Source organism: Lobosporangium transversale (genome assembly GCF_002105155.1).
Source record: "Lobosporangium transversale strain NRRL 3116 chromosome Unknown BCR41scaffold_12, whole genome shotgun sequence".
NCBI classification, from domain to species: domain Eukaryota; kingdom Fungi; phylum Mortierellomycota; class Mortierellomycetes; order Mortierellales; family Mortierellaceae; genus Lobosporangium; species Lobosporangium transversale.
In genome coordinates, this window is record NW_019028990.1 from 500,544 (window position 1) to 520,867 (window position 20,324).

Genomic DNA, 20,324 nt, shown 5'->3' on the forward strand with positions numbered 1-20,324 from the left:
GACAATAAGCATAACGTTGCTCAAGCGGGACAGAATGGAGATTAAGTTAGAGTTGACAAGGTTACACTGCCTACTTGCCATTCAGTAAGGAAAAAAAGCAATTTTAAAGGGTCGGGCATATGCATTTTTTACTACATGCAATTTTATTTTTTTGTCAAGTACATTTGTACAGTATCAGTATCCATGTATATTGTAGGACAAGACAGTTCAGTGAGAAGGAAAGTTTAGGTATAGCATCAACTCCATGAAATGGTGTTGACAGTTCCTTATTTTTTTTGGATTTTTGGCAAGGTTCCAATAACCTAAAAATAACACCGGAGGAATGGAAAAGAGGATTATCAAAGAGCCGCAAGACCTCCTTTTTATCATGCCATCATGAAGCATAGTTAGGCTCGTGGCAAAGCCGTCGACGATGTGATGGCGAATCTTTTTTCTCAGGCGTTGCTTCATAGCAGGACTCTTACTTCATCCATTTTTTTTTTTTTTTTTTTTTTTTTTTGGTACTGGGCAAATGGAATAGAGGGAATCACTAATAGCTTCTTCCTAATTACCGCGAAATCTCTAGCCTACTCATTAACTGAGGCATTGACTAGAATTGTATAAGCTAAAGACTTTTTATGATATGTAGAGTGACTCAATATCCCACTAACTTGTAGCTAGGTCAACGACGAGAAAAGAACCAAGCTCCCATCAAGGCCACTATTCATGACCTGCTACATAGCGAGCTGTTTCTACGCGCCGACGATATGCTAACAAAGCACCAAACTGAGAGAGATCGGAAGAAAGGCATAATCTTCGTCAAAGATGTTCAGAACGTACAGTCTGTTACCTACAACCTTTGCTATTAGAGCATTGAGAAGATACAAATGTTTACATTATATTGATGTTAGAGTTGTTTTGGCATTACTATAATAGGATGGCTATGAGCTGCATGTTTAATGGAATACACTTAAGGCGCCCCAAACCTAAAGGGCCCTTATTACACTCGTAACCAGCCCAAAGCATAGCTGCCGGACGATGTGGCGGCGAAACTTTTTTTTAGCCGTCCTCAGTTCTAGAACTGCTATTGATTTGATTTTGCTGAAGAGTGATTATGGCGCTTTCTGTAACATTGTGAACCAAGGAAAGATACTATTATTTGCATCAGTTTCAATGTTCAAAAAACCAATGATTATAATAATAATAATAATAATATGTTTGTGCGACGATATGGAGTCTTCGCCAGAGAGTCTTTAAAATTTGAGATATTCCCATTTCAGACAATCAGCCACCAAATCAATCCAATCATTGTTTTTGATTTAAAATGTATTTGTCGACACCTTTCTAGCGAGGACTCCATAATAGTTTCCAGAGTAGCGCGTTCAATACGGCCTTTGAAAGGTACATATGCTTTCAGCATGTTGCCAGTTGCGGCTGGATTAATACTATTCAGTATATTTTGCTTATGTATCTGGCGTATTAGACTTTTGCTGCCATGGAGGCGAAGCTTAATGAAAGTCACCAGCACGCCGGAGAATAAGATGCTATATAACCAAAGATACTCCCAGTCCTTTGAAAGAATACTTCTGACTGCCACGAGAAGTGTCTATGTCATCGATGTCTCCATCTTCTCAATAGCAGCCCGTTCTGCTGCGCTCCCGGTTGAGATTCTCAGCGCTGAGAGCCAATTAACCAGTATAGTTTATCTTGAACTCAAATATACAGTCAACAATGCGGAGAGGAAAGCTATGGAAGACTCTAACATCTAAGAGCTTATTTCAAGACGATGCCAAACACACCCCCCTGCTTCTTCAAAAGCAACCACCAGTGTATTGTCTACACTCTTACGGCGTATTTTGCATTTGCGGACCACCACAATTAAAACATATTCGTCAGTAATATTGGTACGGATATTGTCCAAAATGGTAAAAGTGATATGGTGATAAATATGCATTGTGCCAATTTTTTATTTTTTATTTTTTATTTTTTCCCTCTATCCTATGGTTATCCCAACTTGTATCCTATGCCTCATCTTCCTCCACCAGCCGGTTACAAAAATGTCAATTGGAAGCTATCTTGCCGTCTTGATGAACTAGTCTGCTTATGCATCATGATCACCTCTGGATTTGGAGTATATTGTTTGGAAGCAACTGTGGGCCTACTGTCTGGGGTTAATGTGCACTAGAGTAGTTAAGCTTCGTGGTTTGGAAGGACCTTTTTAAGTAAATAGTCATTTGAGGCTCCCATGTGAAGAAAGCCATTAGAGCAGGACACATGCTCGGAATTTACAAGCTACAAATCAAAAGTTATAATACCATTGTCATTGAAAATAAAAAAGCAACGGCTGGAACTTTAAAGCAGTAGGAGGAATATTGAAGGGAGTTGCCACCTTTACGTTTATAAAAAAGGTTACAATTGCCTTTTTAGTTAGTTACATCAGTATAATGTGTAAAATGCTACCGAACCTTCCAGTAAGATCAGTGGTTGCTGTGTTTTACGGTTCTACGCCTGACACTGCTGACACTGTTGACGAGCAAATCTGTACACAAACAAAACAGCAACAAGCACACGTGGGAATCGGTCCGTTTGCCATTCACCTATGCCCCAATTTTCTAAGACCCTTTTTTTTTTTTTTTTTTTTTTTTTTCCACCTTCTTTTTCTCTTTACCCTTGACCCTTTTACCCTTGACCCTGGAGCTTGTCTGCATTTAATTTTTGCTCCATTCCCTCACACGGCACGGAGCATAACATATTAGATTGTAAAAATTATTTCAAATAACATTAACGCTGATCGACCAACGATGCTCATCTCTACAGGCTCTAATGGTGGCTCTCATAGCAATATGTCGTTCAATTCCGTAAGTATTTCCATATACAATAGTTAGTAAAGATTACAAGGAAAAAACTTCAAGAATAGCTCGTGCTAGACTAGCAAAAGAAAAATTGCTCAAATGGAGTTGCTTCTGGTGATGAAGAGAGATAAAAAGACATAAATCATTTTCAACCAAATTCAGACCAAATACAGATCTCCTACTCCATTAACAGCCCGAGATATTTTTGGGAAAAAAAAAAAAAAAAAAAAAAAAAAAGAGTTGATGATCTAGTCATGTAGATGGCTCATGGCATTCACATTCATAATCATCTTTTACTCTTTGAAAGTTTTTTTTTATTCCGCCTGTAATTTTTTTTTTTTTTTTTTTTTTTTTTTTTTTTTTAAACCACATATGACCTTCCAGGAACAGGAACCCAGGAACAACAAACAACAAAGGGCACACAAAGTTTGTTTGAACAATCAACATCAGATTTCTACTTTATTTATTTTAAAACACTTTGTTTATTGACATGAAGAAGAGGAATAACAGCAACAACAACGTGGTTTATAACCCTCGAAAGATTGATAGATTAGCATCCTTTTGGCAAAAAACAGTGGTATAAAATACACCCTAGTCCTTTTTATTACCATCTCTTCTCTTTTCAAAAAGGTGTTTATGGTCAAGATATATTTCTCACACCGACAAATTTTCTTTTATATGTTTGCTTTATTGTTTAATGTTTTAGAAAGCTATCAGTACAACAAAGAGTTATGTAGCCGAGTTACCATCGCCACCGCTCTCTCCACAAGAAGATTGCAGCTTTCGTAACGCCTGTCCTGTCATCCCTGTAAAGGATAAAGACCTTGTGGAACAGGGTTCAACCCATGAATCCTTTCATGATATCGACCCATATCTTGATGTCGACTGGAATGATGAAGGCCAAAATGACGAAAACGATACTGATGAGGATGTTGTTGTTGTTAATGATGATGTTGATGTTGACGATGTTGTTGTTGATGATATTGATGTGGATAAAGACGTCCAAACCAATGAATATTCGAAAGAAGTGAGATATGATCGCAAGGATGATGATATCAACCTTCTTCCTCATTCAATCGACCAAGAACAACAACCACAACAACCATCACAGCAACAAGACCACCTTCATCATCACCGTCATCAACTTCAACAAGGACAAGGGCAAGAACTTAGTGATCTTCCTGAAGTTATTATGCCTAGACGTGATTGGGTGCAGTTGCAGGCTCGGATCAACTTTTTGGAGACGGAGGTCACCCGATCTGCAGAGACGAACCAAGAGTTGAAGCAAGAACTGGATAAGGTCAATGAATATTTGTTCAAGCTGACAAAGGAAGGTGGTGATGGAGGCGATGAAGGTTGGAAGAAAGGATATGAGTTTTTGGTGCAACAAATCGATTTGATGCATCGACAACTGCAACAAGCGTATAGTCAAATGAACCAGATGAGTCGTCAAGGTCAAGGTCAAGGTCAAGGACAGTATCCTCAGACATGTGAACATCGTAACCATAGCACTGATTTAAATGGATTAGATCAGCAAGAGGAGCACCATTGCAATCAAAATCAAGAAATCAATGTTCAACCAGACATTGACATGACACGACAACTCCGTGCTGAAGTAGATGAACTGACTTCGTCGCTTAGGACTTGGAAAGCAGCTTTTCATCAAGCAGAAGAGAATTATCGTCGGAAATGTGGTATGTACTCTCTGTTTCCTTCATTAATCTATGATTGTTAAAAAAAAAAAAAAAAAAAAAAAATAACCAAAACTTCTCACCCCACTCTTTCATGATCTGGCTTGTTGTAAAATAGAAGGAGAACGTGTTCTAAAACAAATTATCCGTGAACGCGAAGCACAGCTGCTAGATTTAGCAGAGAAATTGACTGGCCATAAGCAATCATTATCATTTTCATCGTCACCATCATCATCATTGTCATCTTTACCTTTGGACTTTAACTATCCTGAACTGTTACGTCTTTCAAAAGCAAAAATGACAGACAGAGCTAGTACTCCCTTCGACAGTGTTGATGAGCAATTTCAAGAAGGAGATGATGGAAGCAAGCCTATGCCTGGTGTCTTCCCGGTAGAAGTGGCTGATGGCTCATCATCTCATATACCCATTCAAGTTCAGGTTCAGAATTACCAGTGCTCATATATTTCCATATTGTTCTGGGCTGCTTCTCTTATCGCAGTCAACCTGCTTCCTTGAGTCCATAAAATCACCTCTTTTTTTTGTTCTTCTGCTGTATGTATTATAAAAAATCACATTCTTTAAATAAAAAAAACCATAAGGGGAACAACTAAAGAAAATATAAATGCAAAGTAATGTCTATTGATGATGCTAGATTATCTATACTACTCCATGTCTTCGTCACTGTCTTCATCCTCATCCTCGTCACTGTCTTTGTCTTCTTCCCTTGCTTCAATGTTTTTACTTTCGCTTTCAGTATCCATTCGCTCTCCTTTATCGTTGTTTTCATTTCCATCTCCGACTCCGTCAGCGTCAACATTCTCGTCATCCTCCTCGTCATATACTACTACGGCAGTGCCATTGACCATGGGCCCCGAGACATGTGCATTCCTAGAAGCAGCGAATGCATCTTGTCTTTCCTTGATCATACGTTCTTCCTCTGTTTTCCTTTGTGCACGAAGCTTTTTTTGATCCTCATCCATATCTTCTTCAACTAAATCCATATCGCCCATCATGGTCATCAAATCCATAGCCTGAACTGTATAATCAACCACATAACTCCGAACTGAGAGATTCTCAAGCCTTTGGAAGTGACGCTCACTGTAGGGTAAAAGACCGTCCAACAAATCCTTGATTCCGGGCACTTCAGTCATCTCTTGCACCTTGCGTTGCCTCAAAATCGCATGAAGGACTGTTTGGGCTGGGCGCATGTTCTTAGCATGTGTGTTCCAGTCACGGACATAACCAAGAAGCTTTGCAATTTGATCCAGTGATAGACCCATAAGAACCTTGTCTACAGCTTCCAAGCCTGTGATCGAAGTGTCATCCTCAGGACGGTCTCGCAGGATCTGATTGAAGAGTTGCAATAATCTGAAGGGCTGTTCAAGCGAAAGGGCGAGTGTGATGGCATTCTTCCAATCTTTACGCATTAAATAGTTTGATAATTCTTGCTCTTTGAGCAATTGATCAGCCTTGGCTTGCTTCTTTTCTGCATACTCTGTCTCTGTGAAATCTTCCCAAAGGTTGATCATCGAGTCAGCTCCTCCTGTTACCACCATATTTTCATCTTTGCGTACTGCTAAGGCCCAAATCTTTTCCGTATGATTATCCAACGTTGCCACGCACTCATTCGTACGGATTGTCCACAATTTAACAAGACCATCTGAACCACATGAAACCAATTGAAGACCTGAGGTCAAGAAATCAACCCTCAAGATCGAATTAGTGTGCCCTTCAAATGTCCTCAAACAGCTAAAGTCGTTCAGGGACCAAATTTTGATTGTTCGGTCTCCTGAGCTAGTAGCTAAGCATTGATCGACAGGGGAGAATTTGACAGACCAGACACCACGTTTATGGCCCTTGCATGTGCCTATGAGTGTACCCTCCTGCAGGTTCCAAATCTTTGCAAGCTTATCTTGCGATCCAGTCGCAAACACCTTGTCGTTTGGAGCAATAGCGATGGTATTGATGTCTTTATCGTGAGCCTGGATAGTGTAATGAGACTTGAACCGATGTTCTGCATTAGGTTCATCCAAGTCTAACAAAAAAAAAAAAAAAAAAAAAAAAAAAAATACAATAAATGATCCGAAGTATGAGCATATTATATTGTCAAGGAACCAATCGAGAAGTATATGTAAAAATCTACTAGGATTTTTTTTTTTTTTTTTTTTTTTTTTTACCGCCAGTGCTGAGGTCCCAGCATTTGATTGTCCTGTCTTGTGCTCCAGTGAGCAAAAGTCCGTCAGTTTTTCTGGTTAGAGCAACAGCACCAATAGCTTCAGTATGTCCGACACATGTTCCAATGCACTTGTATCTCTCATCTGGATCTTCATTCTCCAGATCCAGGGTCCAGACTTTGGCAGTATTATCTTTAGAGCCAGAGGCCAATAATGTTCCATCGGTGCTCCTGTCCAGACAAATAACGGTGTCTGAATGTCCATAAATGAGATCACATTCAAACTCTTTTAGGTTGAAGACCCTGATTTGCTCACTGTTGGCTGCAACCGCTAAATGGTGCTCTTCCTCTCCAATGTATGTCACATCAACGATTTCATCATTATAACCCACAATCTGCTTCATACGCTTCAAGTCTCTGGCAATATCAAAGAAGAGAATATTTTGATCGCTTGTAATCGATACCAACTGCTGGGAGTTCGTATTATACCTAAAATTAGATGGATTGATTACCGGAGAAAGGTATATATTTAAAAGTAAGAAAAAAATCCTTTTTGACTTGCGATGAAATTATCATAGTAAATAATAGTAATAATAAATCTAGATAAATACTTACAAGACATCAGTGATCCCAGATTTACTACCCAATTCTTCCTTCTGTTTCGCAATCAATTCTCCTGATTTTAAATCCCAGATCCTGATGATCCCAGAGTCTCCAGCAGTATAGAACATTTCCCGATCCGAGACGTCCTTATCACCGATGGATTGGATCACAGACTTTTGTAAGATACCAACTGTCTCCAAAGTCTCATAGATGGGGTATGTGGTCGCAAGTTTCATCGTTCTTAAATCCCAGACATTGACGACCTTATCGCGAGATCCACTGATCAAAGAGTTCCCTGAATTGGAGACTGCTAATCCACGAATAACCGAGACATGGGATTCCAGAACAGCAACAGGTCTAAATGTGGAGATTTTTTTTATAAATATAGAGATCAATGAGTCAGAACTGAAGGAATAAGAGAAGAAAATAAAAAAAAAGAAAAAAACCTTTGAACTTGAAAGCATGAAAAAAGGCTTACTTTCTGGTTTTAAGGTTCCAAACACGGACTGTACAATCATCAGCTCCTGAGCATAGCCACCATTTGGATTGATCTGGATGGAAGAGTACAGCTGAGATGACACCACCATGTCCCTTGAAGTTATGTGTACAAAATCCACCAACAATATCCCAGACTTTGACTGTACTGTCTGCAGATCCAGTGGCGACAAGGGTTGAGGTTGGATCGATTGCCATGACAATGATAGGGGCTTCATGAGCTCTCAGGGTCCTTGTCAATGTTCCTGTACGAAGGTCCCAGGTTTTGAGTTGAAGACTCCTACTAGCACTGACAAGGGTATGCCCATCCGGAGTCACTGCAAATGTGGTGATCATTTCGGTATCTCCATCAAGTCTCCAAAGTTTTTTTCCAGTTTTGATCTCAATCACGTCAATATCTTCACCCACCGTCGTGATGAGATACTGTTCATCCTGAGATATACAGACTTTTCCTCCAGTATAGATGGATTCGATCGTCTGTGTTGACTTGAAGCTGGTCTTCAAGTGGATTTTGCCCTGAGGCGGTGCTTGAGGAGCCATGATGGATGTGTAAGGATTATGTCAATGTCCTTGCTATCTTTTCCTTTTGTTATTAAGAAAGGAAGAGTCAGCAAGGGATAAATGTGATAGTTGAGGTGGGAGGTGCGTTGGAAGGTAGAGCCAAAAAAAAGCACGAGTGAATAAGGGTTTTGAGAGAAGTGAATGGAGAGAATAGAGTCAGTTGCGGAAGCGATGAACAGAGAGTGAAGAGCCTTTCCTGTTGTTGTTCGTCAAAAAAGAACTAAAAGCGACGCACAGAGCACATACAGTTGAAGAGAAAGTCCTTCACCAAGTGAAGAAAAAAAAAAAAAAAAAAGACAAAACAAAACAAAACGTGACTGCGATATAATCCTATTCCCCGCGCCACCCTGTTTGTTGATCTTTTTTTTTCGTGGAAAGGCCATTCACTCTCTGTTACAGAAACGGAGGAAGTTTGCATCAAGACTCTGACATTCCACAGACTTTTGTTATTCATCAGCCTCTGTCTTTCTTATTTTATTTCCTTTCCGGGAAGACATCCGCTTTTTTAATTTAAAAAATAATAATGTTGAGCTCGCTCAGGACCGGGTTGTCAACCCGTGCAGTGAATGCAGCCAGGACAGCATCTATTGCCACTCGCTCCTTCAGGTACAAAGAAAGAAGGAGACGCGGCATCATAGCCTTACAACAAAGGAAAAAAAAAATTTAACCGTTGGCCTATCCATTTCTTCTTCTTTCCTTTTATTATCTTCGTCTTTTTTTTTTTTAAAAAAAAACCTGACAAAATGTTAGTACACCCACTGATAATCTTCTCGAGAGTCTTTCTGAGGAAGATCGTCTCGTCTACGGTGAGCCTGTTCAGATCCCTACAACCCACAACATCACAGTCGCACATCTCCATCTTCGATCCTACCTCCCTGATAGACTGGATTTCTTTGCAGATTTTGCGCGCCGGACCGCTGCAGCATTGGAAATGCCATGTTCAGGAGTAATTCCTTTACCAGTGAAGACCTCTAAGTGGACTGTCAACAAATCACCTTTTGTTCACAAGAAGGCTCAGGAGACTTTTGAGAGGAAGACACATAAGCGTCTCTTGGCCATTAAGGACACACATCCGGATGTAGTTCGTCGTTGGGTACAGTTCTTGAGTCAGAATTCGATGGCAGGTGTGGGTATGAAGATCACTACCTGGGAGAATGAGGAGCTAGGCATTGGACAGAAACGATTGGAAAAGGCCAAGAAGGGCGAAAGCAGGAACCGATCCGTGGCTGAATCAATGAAGGAAGCCAGCATCGACTTGAAGGAAGGGGAGCAGCCAAAGGAGCAAGCTTATTCTGCTCCAACTGATCAAGAAGTGCCACAGGATGAACCTTCTTCATCATCATCGTCATCAGTAGAAACAGAAACGGCAACAGCAACAGCGGAATCAGTAAAGGCAAATGAAAATTCAGGACAACAGTATCCTGCAGAACCGAAGATTGCTAAAGCAGTTGAGCCTCGTGTAGATTCAGGATTGATCAAGGATCCTGAACTGGCAAAGACAATCGAAAAGACTCTTGCTGACATCAATAAGAAGGTTGACCAACAGTAAAGCAGTAAAGCAGTAAGCGGTAGAACAAAGGGATCAAAAAAGCAAGCGAACTAGGAAGGAAAGAAAGAAAGGAGTCAATCCTTGATGTCTTTATTTCTAGATATTTCCCTCTATATCGCACAGACATTTAGCTGCCATTTGGTTCCGTTGATTTTAAAAAGTGAGAAGGAGGCTAGTACAATAAATCACTATTCAGTTTAATTAGAAGGTGCTACGGAAAAAACAGAACAATTTTTGATCCGAGACTTCCTTTTTTGGATGTCATCAAAACAAGCCACCGATCGAAGGAAGAAAGGTCGAAGAAAGAAAGATAGAAAGTAAACGCAACAGTCCCCTCCCCTCCCAAAAGAACGTTGAAGAGATCCCACTTTTCTCCGTTTCTTCTTTTTACTTTCCATTTCCTCTTTACCCTTCCCCGCATCCTCATTCCGTTTCATTCCATTTTCTTCCTTTTTTTTATTTTTATTTTTTTTTATCTTTTTTTAATTTCACTTCAACGAATTCAACAGCCATGTCTGCTCTCCGATCTCTAGTTTCCTCCACAGGCGCTAAAGCAATTCGACCCACTTCCACCTTCCTTGGTTCCACACAACGTTTGACAGCACACCCTACTAGCCGTCATATATCTGCACCATTGATCTCTGCCAGATATGAATCTCAAAGTGCGTTCAGTAAGTTTGTTGAGACTCTGAAGGAACAGATCAAGAAGAACAGGGAACTACAAGAATCTGTCAAGAAGTTACAAGACGAGTCCGGCAAGGTTGGAGAGAGTGATGCGCTCAAGAAAGCCAAGGAGGCCTTTGAGAAGGCAAAGGTAAAAAAAAAGTTTCAATCAGAAATTGAGATCTTGATCGTTAGCAAATCCTGTACCTTTTTTTAACTTTTCTTTCTTTCTTTTTCATAATTTTTCTCAGGATTCTAGTGTGGCAACAGAAAAGATTAAACAGACTGCAGAACACTTCAAGAAGGCATCAGAAAAGATCGGTGAAACTGTTAGTGAAACATTGAAAGGTGCTGCTGAGAATGAGTTTGTGAAGGGATCTAAAGAAAAGGTAATGCTAGTTTTTTTTTTTTTTTTTTTTTTTTTTTTTTTTTTTTGCAGCAGTGAAATAAAAAAAGACAACAGTAAACATTTTATTTTCATGAACGCTTTTATAATCTCTAACACAGGTGGAGTCGTATCTTTATTTATTTATTTAGATCTCAGAGACTGGAAAGGTGTTTGCTGAGACAATGGATTCTACTACAAAGCCTATTCGTGATAATGAATACTTCAAGAATGTGAAAGAGTCTGTCGAGACTGTGATCCAGGACACAGAGTCCAGGTATGGAGGATACATCTCCAAAGCTGCTCGTCGAAAGGCTCGTGGATTAGATGTCAACTTCAGTCCCAAGGATGCACAGAAAGCTGCCCAGGCTGCTGTTCCTGAAACAAAGGAAGATGTCAAGTATGCCCATTTTACCTTTTTTTTTGATTCCCTCTTCCCTCCCTCCTTCCTTCCTCTCAATGCTTATTTTATCATAACACCTTCATTTCTCTTTGCAGGGAAAATTCATTGTAACAAGATACAATATCTAACACATATGCCTCTCCCTCTTTTCGTTTTTTTTTCTTGTTGCCTGTTAATTTAGCGCTGGAGAATCTATGGTGCTCCATAAGGATTCTGCATGGAAGGAGACTTGGAGCAAATTCAAGGATACCAACCCTGTCATGCAAAGCGTATTTAGTATGAAGAAGAACTATGAGGACAGCGACAATGTTTTTGTTGCTTGGGCTCGTGTGGTCACTGACAAGATTGCAGATGCATGGGGTATGTTAGAAATCCTTTTGGCTTTTTTTTTTTTTTTTTTTTTTTTTTTTGCTTGCACAAAGACTGTTTTGCTTTTCTCTCAACCCCTGGAAAAAAAAAAAAAAAAAAAAAAAAAAAAGCTTTGATCTTAATGGCAGTCCTTTCTCTTTTATTTTTCTGTGATACCCTATAGTCTCAATGATGGACGAAACTGAGAATGCCAAGACGATCAGAGCTCTGCAGATGATTGATCCTAACTTCAAGATGGATGCTTTCATGAAGGAGTGCCGCGAGTTCATTATTCCTGAGGTCATGGATGCAGTCTTGAACACAGACTCGGAGATGTTGCACGAGTGGTGCTCAGAAGCGACCTATAATGTCTTGACAGCAGGGTTCCAAGCACAGATTGCTCAGGGACTGGTCAGTGATTGCAAGATCTTGGAGCTGCGTAATGTAGAGTTGGTCTCTGCAAAGGTCTTGGAGAATGATGTCCCTGTATTGATCATTTCCTTCAATACTCAGGAGGTGACAGTTTTCCGCAACCGAGTGACACGCGAGGTCGTGTTTGGAAAGGAGGATGCTATCGAGGAGGCCACCTATGCATGTGTCATGACCATCACTCCCGAGAACCTCAAAAATCCCTTGACTAGAGGAGTTCGCATCATGGATATGGCCAAGCATAACAGCCGTGCCTACATTTAAAGGAACCATATACATGTTTGCTTTATTATTTTTCTCTTCTTTTTATCATTTCTCTCATTTTCGGACCTCGTTTACATCCAAATCCATTCGTTCTTTTTATTATAGTTGCATTCAGCATGTACTTTTACCAAGAAAAAAAAAACACAAGACAAAAAAAGGCCTTTTCCGGCTATAAACAAAGGAAGGTCTTGATACAAGATAATCGGGCGTATATGTTACTTTTTTTTATTTTTTTCAGTACCGGACTGGTGCCTTGGCTCTTAAGACATGATCAATTAAATGTCGTTGGTTCTTTCTGAGGGAGTGATGACGAGAAGAACCGTTATTGATGTTAGAACTACCTCGACCAGGATTAAGATTAGCAGGTGGAGGAGGTATATATGGAACACTTTCCCCTGGGCTGACAAGGCTAGATGGTGCTGCAAAAGGGGAAGAAGGTCTGGGGCTGTTGTGATGGTGGTGGTGACTTGCGCTAACAGTATCTATACGCATGGGAGAAGGAGAACGGGGGAGAATGGGAGGAGTAGCATTCGTCGTTGCATTATTCGAAGCGACTGCAGCCACAGCAGCCATTGCAGCCACAGCAGCGCGATGCGCCTTCATCAGCTTGGTTGCGACTTGTTTCCTTGCCTCATTCAGTCGATGGCCAGACCATTGTTCTAAAAGCTGTAATACTGGCCCAATCATGTCCTTGTTGAATTGATCTGTACCTTGACGACCTTTATAAGCAGCACCTGCCCAAGAATATTGACCTAGCTCACGGATATCTTCAGGAAACTCCTTTGGGTCAAGTCGACCCCAGGTAGAACCCTTGATAATGACATCTGAACTTGTCCCAGGACCGGATGCGCCTCCTCGTTTATGATTGGCAGTGATGTACATAGTCCCGTGCCCATAGACATTAAACCCACCGATATCGGTCGGGGACGTTGGGACGGGTGCATGGAGTAAGCGGACGACCTTAGTAGCACGCGTGATCATCTTTTGCGAACTGATATCGAGATCATTGTTCAATAACCATTCCATGTTCTTGATCTTTAAATGAGCTGCCGCAGCTACTAAAGCATTCTCACCTCCAAATGTAATCGCCGGATCCAGCCCTGCTTCACAAAGGCAGTCCAGAATTCGATAGTCGTCTTGCATCGCAGCAACAACATGGATAAGAGGTCGGCCTTGTGCATAGAACCGATTTCCTCCTCGTTGTTTACGATTGTTGCTGCTGCTGTTGTTGTGGGTAATACTATTAACTTTAGCTTGTTTAGCATATTTGACAGAATTATCCATCTGGAGTTGTCTAGATTCGTTAACGATGTCCTTGGCATAGGTTTGAGCGTTACCCAAGGGTGTAATCGGATTACGGATATAAGCCGGAATACGCGCTCCACGCATGACAAGGTACTTAAGGGCCTCATAACAGTACTGAGTATTTGAGGAGACCAAGATCATCAGAGGCGTATAGCCTTGCAAGTTTTCGAGATTAATATCGGCGCCGAGTTCGACTAGGACCTTGATCGTATCCAATGGGGATTCAAGGAACAGACAAGCCAAGTGTAAAGCTGTATCACCTGTCTGCTCACTAGATTCATTGATAGGATTGTAGGATTTGTCATGGACTGAAAGATGGTATTCAAATCCTTCAATGTCCCCTACGAGTGGACAAAGATAGATGGGTACCGTTGGTGGGTTGGAAAGGGAATATGGTTGTTTTGGCATTCGTTGCTCTCGGAAGCGCCTACGCATGCCTATCATTTAATGTGAGAAACACCAATGAATTAGTGGAATTAGAAAAAGAACATAAAAAAAAAAAAAAAAAAAAAAACGATGAAATATAGTGTATGACTTACGGTGGATATAGTCAACTGTCTCTCTCATGGTAGGGTCTGTGATGTCAAATACCATCTTATTGAGCGTGTTGGAAGCGCGTTCCAGACTTGCCATCTTTGTATCCAATTCCGGAGGGACAGGCAAAGCAGCTGAGGTAGTGCTACTGGGTACTGTGAAGCCTGCTGCGACTGGACGATGGTGAGGGTGATGATAAGGATAGCCGCCGTGTTGTTGTTGAAGATGAACTGGTTCTGAAGGTTCAGCCATAAGAGTTTGCAATACTGCAATGATCATGTCAATTGGTGGTCGTTCAGAAGGATTGACATCCCAACATTGAGTCAACAGATTCCTATATTCGACTGGTGTATCCGGCTCAATCTCCTCACGGAGACCCTCCATGAGCTGACGCAGTAACAATGCGACCCCAGTCCCAGCTCCCAATCGATTAGCAAACGGAATCCTACCAGAGGTAATATGCCAAAAGATGACTCCTAAACTGTAGATATCACATGCAGCAGAATAAACAGGTCTCTCTGCTGGGAAACGTTCAGGTGCCAAAAAGGACGCCACACCCACAGTTGCAGTCATATCCATCGTACGAGTTTTGTTCACGGATCGACTCAGCCCGAAATCACAGAGCATGGCTGTTCGTTTGTCGTCCAACAAAATATTACCACTATGGAGATCTCGGTGATAGAACCCTGACTTGTGAAGGAACTCCAGCCCTTTAGTGATCTCAATCGACAACCGGTATCGTTCTGCCCAGGTCAAGGTAGTGTGGTTCTTTTCCAGAAACTGACACAAGTTACCGTTGGCACAGTGTTTCATTACCATGCATCTCACGTTTGCAATAGGGTCCATGGTGACACCATAGAACGGGACGATAAAATCATAGTCGTGCACACGCTTCAAGATTTCAAGCTATGTATGGGAGGAAATAGAAAAAGAGAAAAGAAAAGCAACATGACAAATGCACAAGGAGGTTAGATAAAAAGTCAGCCAAATCATTTTTTTTTTCTTTTCCTTTTCTTTTCCTTTTTTATATATTTCTGAATCCTTCTGTGGACTATTGCACTTGCCTCCTGTTCAAATTGTTCAATCCCATCAGCCAGCGCTCTCTTCAAGACCACCTTGAGGCGCGACCATTCTGCAGTATGGATTTCCCCAAAGCCGCCCTTTTTAAGTGGTTGAACATTGGTGATGTCTTTGTAATTGATCTGTCGATAGCTGCTTACGACTGTGCGTTGAAGGATCCTCGTTCGCTCTCGCTTCAATGTCTCTTGGGTCTCAAGCTCATTGGTATATTGTTTAAAGTTGTCTCCACCGGCGTCATCCTCATTATGGAACGCATCAATGGGTGAAGGTGGTGTCCTTGGCCTTCTACCTTGTCGGACCCGAGGTCGGACTGGTGGAATGGGGAATGATTGTTGATCAGATTGTCGTTGAAGGCTGTGCCCATGCATCAGAGTCTGTGCTTGTGCTTGTGCGTGACGGAAATTGGGTGTGGAGGGATCCCGTAACTGAAATTTTTTGACAGGCTGTTGTTCGTATCCCGCATCATCCCATGGATTGTCATTTCTGGTTCTCTCTGCAAAATCTTTGACAACCACTATTATTTCTCTATCGTCCGTTTTTCTTTCTTCTTTTTCCTCCTCCTCCTCCTCCTCCTCCTCCTGCTCCTGCTCCTTATCACCATCTTCGTCTTCCTCCCTTACTCGACTCAGACAAAAATAGTCTAGTTCCCTCTGCCCTGGATGGAATGCTGGTACAGTAGAGCCAGAGTCGACGGTGCCGGTCTCATCAGGAGGTCCCAACCATATGGAATCGCGTCGAGGAGGGATTTCGGAGCGCGATAAAGCCTGGTTAACGACACCGGCTCCTTGTTCCTGTAGTGGTGAATGTGGAGGAATTGATGAAGGAGATGGTTTCTGCTGCTGTTCCAGTTGCTGATGGAGGGCTGTTTGTGGGTTGGTCTGAGGGTTAGGGGAGCGAGAGCGAGGTGGCATTGGGAAATTATGCTCATGGAAACTATAGATGTTACCATTTCCAATCAGAGTGTCCTGGTGCACAGTGTTGGGCCTTGGAGTTTTGACCCGTGGAGTTTGAGAATAAGGTGGAGGGGGTGATGATGGTGATGATGGTGATAGAGAAGATGGTGGCGATATGAATTTACTTTTGGCCTTTTCGGTGTTGCCGCTGTCGTTGTCGTTGTCACTATTGTTGCTATTGCTGTTGTGGTTGCTGCTAATGTTATAACCATCAGTTACTGAATCTGGACGGGTGTTATTACGAGTATTACTGCTATTACTATTACCAATGGTAATATAATCAATAAATCCGTTGTCGTAGTTCGTACTACCACCCAGAGGTTCGGAATAAAAACTAGGCTTGTACGCACGTGTGAACATATCATCGTTGAGGAGGCGAGTATGAATATTTTTATCTTTTTCTACTTCTTCTTCCCCTCTTACTTTTTCTTCTCTTTCTCCTCTCGCTTCTCCTCTGGTTAGCTCTCTTTCTTCCTCTTTTGTCATTTCTTGTGGCTCTTCTGTGAACAATAATTGCTGTGTTGGTGGAGGTGCGGGTGGAACTAATAGATCAGATTCAGATCCAGAGCTGGCAGAGTATGAATGTCGTTGTTGTTGTTGTTTTTCATTATTGGCAGGATCGACATTCGTACTGGAAGAAGAGGGTCTTGACCGTGGACGGCCACTACCAGAGGGGGCTCGAATGCCAGATCGGCGACTTAGAGTAGTAGAGGACATTTTTGAGGAATGTGTTTTTAATATACAAGTGTGAGAAAAATAAAAGGTATAGGTACAAACAAAAAAAAAATACTTTCACTAACAAGTGAATGAATGAAAAGAAGAGAATGAGAGAATGAGAATAGGAATGAGAAGAGAATGATGAAGTCAAGACCAAGTGGCGATGAGATTGCAAAGTATATATACACTCTCGAACTTTTTTGAGAGTAAGAGAAAGGGCAAAGAAGGTCTTTTTTTTTTTTGATTTTAATTTTTATAATTTATTGTGCCTTTTTATATACGGCGAATATGTTGACATGTTTAGGAAACGAGGGTAAACGAGGGTGAAGTACAAAGAGAGGGCTTTTTTGCCATGTCTTGAGCAATCTTTACATCTTTACAAACACGGGTGTTCATTTCAAGAAGAGGGGATTCAGGAACAACAAGATTACAAGATTAAAAAAAAAAAAAATGAACTCGCCACTCTCTCCATCGGTTTGTGCGCTTTAGCTTAATCCCCCTTTTTTATTTTCTATTGTTGATTATTGGGCCACTCGAATTCTCTTTTTTTATCCTTTCACTCGCACAGCAACGCAGCTGATGATGAAAGCTAATTGCCCATCGTGAGATCTTACTTTCTTTTCCCCTCTCTCTTTTTTTTACTTTATTTATTTATTTTTTTATTATTTTGTTTGAACAATAAGTTATTGCAGGGAAAACAAAAGCCTTGTCCTTCTCCTGTGGCCTTGGAAGATGTCTAAACTGTTCAAGCCAGGGTGCATATGTAATGGGAGTAGGGGCCATCTCCATTATGATGAAATTAAACATTTCCGTACTTTCTACTGCTCTCGTTTTCGTGTTATATGGCTCTCATTCTATTATCTGTTCCTATCCATTGCATCGCCACATGGAGAATGGTCAGTACAAATCCCGATGTATATTTGAAATCGAGGGTAAAAAAGAAAAAAGACAGAGCCAACATGCTGTGCTACCGAACCAAAGAAACAAGCATGAGGGAGGCGTGGATCGCGATTGTATTGAAGAACTTATACAGAACCTTACATAAATAAAGCGCGCTCATATTCTACTTGTTTATAATACCCTGAACCCATTTTTAGATCCAAAGTTCTATTTATTTTTATTTTTTATTTTTTATTTTTACATCCCCAAAACAGAATCTAGCCATTCTTCATCCTTCTTCCCTGTATTGGTGCGAGGGGCCCCCTTCTTGAGTGGCGAGGGTCCCTTCCTAGGCGTCGCTGTTGTTGTTGCTTCCGATGGTGATGTTGTTGTTATTGCTGCTGCTGTGCTACCTTGTGGTCTGACTCCCTTAGAAGGCGGTGGCAGGCGTATTTTTGATCCGATAGAGGATGGCTCTGATGGGCGTGCAGAAGTTTGTACTGAGGCTGTTGATGGTGTAGTCGTATGCTTGAGAGGAGGAGGCGCGACTGATGATAACGTCGATGATGATGAGGTAGGCGCAGATGGCTGGGCCTTTCCATATGTCTTCGTAAAATCTAGTAACTCATCCAATTCACCATCATCTACAGATGTTGCAGTGTGAATCAAATGATTTTACAGTTAAGTTTTATGTTTAATGTGAGTTTAAAAGGAGATATCCACGTAATACGCCATACCTTGTTTAAATGTATTTGACTTTCCTAAATGGCTGCGAAGAGTAGAATGATTTAATATTGAGGAGGTAGTATTATTTCCTTGTGTAGATGTGGCTGATGATTTGATGAGAATATCGGAGGCTGCTTGACCACGGACAAGTTTTGGCACGATCGGCTTTCCAGTAGTCAGTGAGACTTTCCCTATCATGTCGCCATCAAGCTGAATGAAAAGTAATTTGATGTTAGAGAGATCATATCTGGAGAGTTGGCCTTCGCCTTGATATTGTGTTACTCTTTCTTTCTTTATATGTGCTAATATCTGATATATTCAACTTACGGATTCGGCAGAGGCATCTTGCAAATATAATCGCTCTTTGATGGATAAAGTCATGAGGGCCTGCTCAATATCATTTAAACGAACCTCCAGCAGTTTTCGCACCTGCTGAGGCTCCTCCATTTGATCCTGAGAATCGACCTCTTTCTCTGATTTGAATCGAAAATACGCCGTAGGGTCGAATGTCTTTTTTTGATCTTTTTTTTTGCATGTGCGTTTATAAAAGAGTTAAAAAAGGAATATTGGAAGATAAAGTCAATAGGCGTACACTACTGCAAAGAAAACCAAAGTAATTTTAAAAAATAAAAAATCATCCTTACAAATGAACCAATTAAGACTATGTATACGTACCAGGGTCTTTCAACATCTCTCGGAATGCAATCGTTTGTCGATCGATCCCTTGCTCAAGCTCCTCTGCTTCATTAACTATAACGGTGTAGAGATAAGAAGAGGTGTTTAACCGGTAATTCCCATTTGATTAGTATTGGATCCTGCATATTTGTTTTTTTATTTCTTTTCACAGTACCTTCTTCATCTAGCTCAACATATCGATCAGCATTGCTGACGATCTTGCGTCTAGCGTAGCTTTTCCTAGGTGCTAATGTGAAAGGGGTGTACAATTAGAATTCTTAAGTCAATGCGCTTTAATATCATTGGTGACATGAGGCAGAGAAACCTTAGTATATACCTTCGTTCACATTATCCTCATCTTCCGACTCCTCATCTCGCGTTCCATTTCTGTATCCTCCACGTCCACCTCCACGTCCCTGTCCACGTCCATGTCCACCACCTTCTCGTCTGCCTCTATCTCCACCACTAGTTGCAGTCGAGTCAGCCTTGGTTCCAGCAACGGCGCCACCTCGGCTCTTTATCTTGTTCTGATATCTCCTGGAGGCTGCTTGCTTGTGTGGGTCGGGTCTCATTGTAAGGCACGTTCGTTAGATCTAGTCGATGGTCAATGAGACATTTAGGTGGTGTTGATGGGTTCATTTGTTTCCTATTGGGAGCTACGGCTAAATCATATGACTTAGGATCCTTATATGTTCTATTTTAATTTTATTTTATTTTTTACGCGTCGATAGGACGATTCTCCGTGATCTTTTTGACGAAAAAAGGTGCAGTCAATTAAAGGGGTTGATATAGATGCTTATGTTATTTTTATTTTTTAAACGAATAAAATGAAGGACGATCAAGTTCTCTATCTTTTCTGTTACGAAGGAGCTTTGCGGATAGATATATTAAATCTTGTCATGTTCTCCGACAAGAAAGTCATCCACAAAAAAAAAAAAAAAAACACGGATAAAAATATCCGGGCAATTAGGGTCCGAACATGAGACCGAACATCCGGGTATAATACTTTTACATGTATAATAAGTGACATTCATTGAACTTCAAGAAAAGTAATTTTTAG

General features: G+C 41.1%; 7 protein-coding genes across 7 annotated transcripts; 4 read left to right on the plus strand and 3 right to left on the minus strand.

Annotated features, from left to right (window-relative positions):
* Positions 1-2,653: 2,653 nt before the first annotated feature.
* BCR41DRAFT_385457 (hypothetical protein) lies at positions 2,654-5,072 on the plus strand. The gene is made up of 3 exons (XM_022027669.1): positions 2,654-2,837; positions 3,538-4,525; positions 4,641-5,072. Exons 1-3 carry the CDS (start codon positions 2,781-2,783, stop codon positions 5,036-5,038), a joined length of 1,443 nt encoding a protein of 480 aa, XP_021882853.1. The 5' UTR covers positions 2,654-2,780; the 3' UTR covers positions 5,039-5,072.
* Positions 5,070-8,618, minus strand: BCR41DRAFT_320859 (WD40-repeat-containing domain protein). The gene is made up of 4 exons (XM_022021417.1): positions 7,777-8,618; positions 7,311-7,655; positions 6,700-7,184; positions 5,070-6,557 (listed from the first exon to the last, which is right to left on the minus strand). The coding sequence occupies exons 1-4, from the start codon at positions 8,331-8,333 to the stop codon at positions 5,185-5,187; spliced, it is 2,760 nt and encodes a 919-aa protein (XP_021882854.1). The 5' UTR covers positions 8,334-8,618; the 3' UTR covers positions 5,070-5,184.
* Positions 8,619-8,732: 114 nt separating this feature from the next.
* BCR41DRAFT_320860 (ribosomal protein S10 domain-containing protein) lies at positions 8,733-10,092 on the plus strand. The gene is made up of 2 exons (XM_022021418.1): positions 8,733-8,960; positions 9,105-10,092. The coding sequence occupies exons 1-2, from the start codon at positions 8,878-8,880 to the stop codon at positions 9,901-9,903; spliced, it is 882 nt and encodes a 293-aa protein (XP_021882855.1). The 5' UTR covers positions 8,733-8,877; the 3' UTR covers positions 9,904-10,092.
* Positions 10,093-10,414: 322 nt separating this feature from the next.
* BCR41DRAFT_303587 (hypothetical protein) lies at positions 10,415-12,395 on the plus strand (the record flags this gene model as incomplete). Its single annotated transcript, XM_022020723.1, has 5 exons — positions 10,415-10,728; positions 10,826-10,955; positions 11,113-11,351; positions 11,536-11,714; positions 11,887-12,395. 5 exons carry the CDS (start codon positions 10,415-10,417, stop codon positions 12,393-12,395), a joined length of 1,371 nt encoding a protein of 456 aa, XP_021882856.1.
* Positions 12,396-12,512: 117 nt separating this feature from the next.
* BCR41DRAFT_28657 (hypothetical protein) lies at positions 12,513-17,134 on the minus strand. Its single transcript, XM_022020284.1, has 3 exons — positions 15,299-17,134; positions 14,240-15,140; positions 12,513-14,137 (listed from the first exon to the last, which is right to left on the minus strand). The coding sequence occupies exons 1-3, from the start codon at positions 16,982-16,984 to the stop codon at positions 12,630-12,632; spliced, it is 4,095 nt and encodes a 1,364-aa protein (XP_021882857.1). The 5' UTR covers positions 16,985-17,134; the 3' UTR covers positions 12,513-12,629.
* Positions 17,135-17,750: 616 nt separating this feature from the next.
* BCR41DRAFT_369548 (hypothetical protein) lies at positions 17,751-18,527 on the plus strand (the record flags this gene model as incomplete). Its single annotated transcript, XM_022026470.1, has 2 exons — positions 17,751-17,916; positions 18,139-18,527. The coding sequence occupies 2 exons, from the start codon at positions 17,751-17,753 to the stop codon at positions 18,525-18,527; spliced, it is 555 nt and encodes a 184-aa protein (XP_021882858.1).
* A 380-nt stretch (positions 18,528-18,907) lies between these two features.
* BCR41DRAFT_369549 (hypothetical protein) lies at positions 18,908-19,836 on the minus strand (the record flags this gene model as incomplete). Its single annotated transcript, XM_022026471.1, has 4 exons — positions 18,908-19,110; positions 19,265-19,339; positions 19,440-19,511; positions 19,602-19,836. 4 exons carry the CDS (start codon positions 19,834-19,836, stop codon positions 18,908-18,910), a joined length of 585 nt encoding a protein of 194 aa, XP_021882859.1.
* Positions 19,837-20,324: the final 488 nt, after the last annotated feature.